General features: G+C 56.7%; 1 protein-coding gene across 1 annotated transcript in view; it reads right to left on the bottom strand.

Moving 5' to 3' along the window:
• Window positions 1-379: 379 nt before the first annotated feature.
• LRFN2 (leucine rich repeat and fibronectin type III domain containing 2) overlaps window positions 380-4,554 on the bottom strand; it is a 48,127-nt gene continuing 43,952 nt past the window's right edge. Inside the window, 3 exon segments of the mRNA XM_027771922.1 lie at window positions 380-1,869; window positions 1,871-2,071; window positions 2,073-2,189. Coding sequence (XP_027627723.1) covers window positions 1,242-1,869; window positions 1,871-2,071; window positions 2,073-2,189 — 946 coding nt within the window. The 3' untranslated portion in view covers window positions 380-1,241.

Here is a 4,554-nt window from a genome sequence, read left to right as displayed (position 1 = left end):
CCTCAGGAAGTAGGTGGCCTTGGAGTCTGCCCTGACTTGTTAACGCACTGTGTGACCTTGTGCTCTGGGAGAGGGACAGAGGGTCAAAGGTGGGATGATCGCAAACACCTCCCTTAGCTTCAAGACCCTGTGATTCTAAAAGGCTTCAGCTTTCTCCCTCCAAAGCCTCTAGAATTCTCCCTCTGTAAGGAGGACAGGGACTGCTCTGCAGCTTTGACTCCTGGTACAGCTGAGCTGGGAAGCATGGCATTAGAGTCATGAAGAGGTCATTATCCTTTAGACTGGAAGGGAATTGGAGACCTTCTGGTAAAATCCCAGTATTTTGCAAATTTGGAAACTTGAGATCCAAAGAGGGAAAAAGGTCTTGCCCAAGTTATTCAGCTCATTATCCACCTGGCTCGAAACCCAGACTCAGAGCTCTGGACTCAATGCCCAAAGCATCCCACAGTGCTTTCCTTACAGGAAGCCCCTAGGCCCAGCACATTCTTATAGGGACATTCTGTCCCAGCTTCCCAGACGAGGGGGCAAACATCCCAACGCAGCTCCAGGAGCTGAGATCCCCTTATTACCTTTCCCCTCCCCACATGTAAGAAGTTCTGTTCCCGCTGCTGTGATGGGTGTGGGGAGACCTGTTTGAAAAGCAAAGGATCAGGTATCAAGGACACACCCTCCCAGAATGGGGATGGTGGTGGTTGGGAAGGAGGGATCTAGGCAGGGTCTCTGCTGCCTTCCCCCAAAGGAGAGTAGAACCAAAACCATTCCCTCTCTTGTTAGTTGGCCACACCCAGCCACTCCCAGGGCTTCCAGGAATAACCCTTTCACAGGTAAACTCTCAATTTACTATGTGAATGAAGAAAAGGAGTCTGGGAAATGAAAAAAAAAATAAATTAAGAAAGAAAAACAACACTGGACCCATAAGCAATCCAAAGCCGCTTGCTTGTAGGCTACATTTGTGGTTAGAAAGGCAGAGTCCGGCCTTTCCAAACACTCAGGGCTCAGTCTGACACGTTAGCGAGTCCACATTCCCTGAGCACACCCCGGCTGGGTGATGGGGGACAGGCCTGGGAAAATGATGTGGGGTGTGGGGGTGGGGGTGGGGGGACAAGAGGCCTTTGACAGGGAGACGAAACTGTCCCTGGATGTAAACATCACCATGGAAACTCCACAAAGACTTGCCAATAAAGATCCTTTCCCCTTCTTCCACCCGGGGGAGGCCGGAAGAAGGCTGCCCACCACCCGGCCTACACGGTACTCTCCATCACCCACTCGGAGCTGCCGAAAGTCCCCCGGGCCCCCACTAGGTCACTCTCCTCAAAGGGCAAGAGCATGCCGTTGACAGACAGGCTGCGCTTCGTCCAGATGTTCGAGACCCTCCGAGGGGGGCTGTAGCCACCGGGGGCGACCCCTCCTGCCGTGGCTGCGCCTGCCGCGAAGTCCCCCATGTCAAAGGAGTGGCTGCGCTTGGCCTTGCCCTCCAGGGGCAAGGGGAGCAGGCTCCTGGCCCGGGCCGCGGGGGCCCCTAGCAGGGGCTCTCGGTCCGAGTGGTGGCCCCTGGCCGATGTCCCAGCCCCCCTCCCGGCTGGAGTCCTGGAGTCCAGCAGCTCCTCCTTTCTCTGACTCTTGAGGTCCAGGGAGGCGAAGGCCCCCATCAGGCGGTCAAGGTTGGGCTTGGGGCGGGGGCCGGGGGGCGGGAGCCTCCAGGGGCCCCGCCCCAGTCCCGCAGCCTCCCCGCTGCCCAGGGAGCTGGGAGAGGAGGAGTCACTGGCTCGCGCCAGGCTGGCACTGAAGTCGCCCAGCTCGTTCCGCACCACCACCTTGGGCTGCCCCTGCGGCGGGGCCCCTGCCCGGGCGCCGGCTGGGGGCGGGCGGTGTTGTCTGCGAGTACACGTTGCTGACGGCCGCCACCATCTTGCCGGGGGCCCCGTGGTTGCAGACCTTGTAGCGCACCATGAGGATGACGATGAAGACCAGCAGCGTGGCCACGATGATGCCGCCGATGACCAGGATCATGGTGCCGCCCAGAATCTGGCTGTGCATGGAGCGGCACTGCGGGTAGTCGGCCTTGGTGTGTGGTGGTGCCCGTGGGCGCCGGGCCAGTGTCGTCCCACATGGCCAGCACACACAAGTCGTAGCCGGTTCCGGATACCAGGTTGTTGACCACGAAGGCCTTGTTGGAGGCTGGGATCATCCTGGGAGGGGAGCAGACATACAGGGTGAGGGGTGGAAAGGCAGGGTGATGGGGAAGGGACAGAGGCAGAAATGGAGAGAGAGACAGAGAAATGGGCCAGAGCGAAAGAAAGAGCCAAAGGTGAACCAACAGGAAAGGGGAGAGAAAGAAGGGGAGAGGTGGGAGAGGAGAGGAGGGAAGGGAACAGGAGGGTGGGAAGGGCAGGCAAGGGCCAGGAATAGAACACAGGAAACAGTGACAAAGAAAGTGATTCAAGGAGGGAGATCCAGGTAAGGAAACAGAGAGACAGTTGGGGTGAATGGGAAGGCGAGAGATGAAAGATTCAGGCGAGGCATGCCAGAGGGAATTGTAGACAAAGACGGGAGGTCAGGTGAGGGAAAATGACCCGGAAGGTGTGCAGTCAAAAAGGCAGTGAGTAATAAAGATGCAGGGAAGGAGAAGGCAGAGAGAAGGGGGACGTTTCAAGGTGGATGTAAAGAGGAGAAAGGAGAGGGACTCCACAGAGTCGAGAGGGGACCCACAGGAGAGGGCAGAGGGGGACAGAGGGAGGCAGAGAAGTTAAAGATGTGAAGAGGCAGCTGTTATCCCTGAAGAGACACCCCAGCTCGCTTCCCTTCTGTTTGCCACAGATGTCCCCTCAGTCTCTGGGAAGTAGGTGGGGGTGAGAGAGTCACGTGGGTGCTGGCCTGGCCCCAGCCTGCTCTCCTGAGGCTTAGCCCACCTTGTCCTGTCCTCTGGGATCCACCGGGTCACCGTCAGCACTTGCTGAACCCTTCTGAGCTCTTCCTTTCGGCTACGTGTGCTGAGTGCGAGTCAGGGTCCTGCCCTGAAGAGCCAACACCACCCTCATCTCCAAGGAAATCGCTCCCGACTTAGGACAGGAGCTTTTACTGCTGTAGATGAGGGTGCATGGGGTGGGGTGGAGGGGATCTATGTACAGAGAACTGGAAACAGAAGAGGGAGTGTGCTGTTCCGAGGTAGAAGGGATGGGCATGCTGAAGAATGGAAGGCAATTCTCCATCCCAGAGGGAAGAGATGATTCCTCCCTCAGCCCCAGAAGGCCAGGCTCATCTAAAAAGCTTGGGGGAAGGGTTTCTCTAGCCAGAAACATCCTGGCTGGTTCTTCCGCCTCAGAGGAGGGTCTGAAAGGGGCAGCAGACTCCCCAGACTGGGGCCTGTCCACTGAAGCCTGGGTCTCTTGCACATGGACCTGCAGGAAGCCTCAAATCCTGACCTCCAAAATCTTTGAGGTGTGAGGCCCTCTGCCATTTCCAGAGATGAAGCCTGTGCCACCCCATAAACATTCCTACAGAGATACTCACCTAGGCCTGGATGTACTACCCTATAACTTTCTTAGGAGCCCTTTCACGCACTCAAAGTCCCCCACTCTCCTAGTCCCTGCTACTTGAGAACGAAAGGGCTCCATCAGCTCCCGTCAGTCTCTCAAATACAAAGCCAGGCAACTTAATTGAGATCTCAGATATGAAATACCTAAGCCGGAACACTTCCACCTGGGAACCCCGCACGGAGGCTGGTGTTGACAGGCAGGTATTGACATCCCGTCAGTGGCCAGGCCCGGAGGCTGCAGCTCTCTCCTCACCCTCCAGGCCTGCTCTGTTGCTGGGGAAGCAACCTGGAGGAAAACTGAGCCCTCAAGCTGACACAGTGCATGGGGTGAGAGGGCTAGATCTAGCAAGGAGAGCCCCTTAGCTCTGTCTTCACAACCAGCTTTACCTGGACGTCGTGGCAGTTCTGTGAGGGCAATGATGAGTGCACCCATGCCACACTCCAGCTGAAACTGAGTCTAAGTGATGTGCCCGAGGCCACACAGCTGAGACTGCTAGGATGAAGTTGGGACTTTAACACTAGCATCTGGGTCATAGACTAGGTTTGCCCTTTATCATACAACAGAGATGGGGGGGAGGGTTCCCCCATTTCAGTGAAAAGTCCACCTTGGCCTATGGTTTGGCAGCCACACCCCTTACCTGGAGCAGTGCTCAGAGCTCACCATGGCTCACACTCCTCTACTCGCAGGATCCCTGGCCTGCTGGTGACTGGGTCCATGGACCCCTTTGTAGCCAGTGCTAAGGAGTCACCCGAGTTCCCCAAGTCTAGTTCCTCCCCTCTTCCCAACAGTTATTGGAAGATAGTTACTGTTACTATCATCTTCACTTTCCTGATAAGCAACCAAGGCACAGAAAGGTTAAGCTACCTGTTCAAGAATGCCCAGCTAGTAAGAGGCAGAGCTAGGCTTCCAACCAGTCAGTCAGGCTCCAGGGCCTGCACTCCTGACCGCTGAGCCATGCTGCCCCATCTTCCTGCCCTCCCTGGGAGATTTTGTGCAGGACGCTGCCTGGCCTCTTTCC

Source organism: Tupaia chinensis, unplaced genomic scaffold (genome assembly GCF_000334495.1).
Source record: "Tupaia chinensis unplaced genomic scaffold, TupChi_1.0 Scaffold000238_1, whole genome shotgun sequence".
Lineage (NCBI taxonomy): Eukaryota > Metazoa > Chordata > Mammalia > Scandentia > Tupaiidae > Tupaia > Tupaia belangeri.
This window is presented reverse-complemented; position numbering and strand designations above follow the sequence as displayed.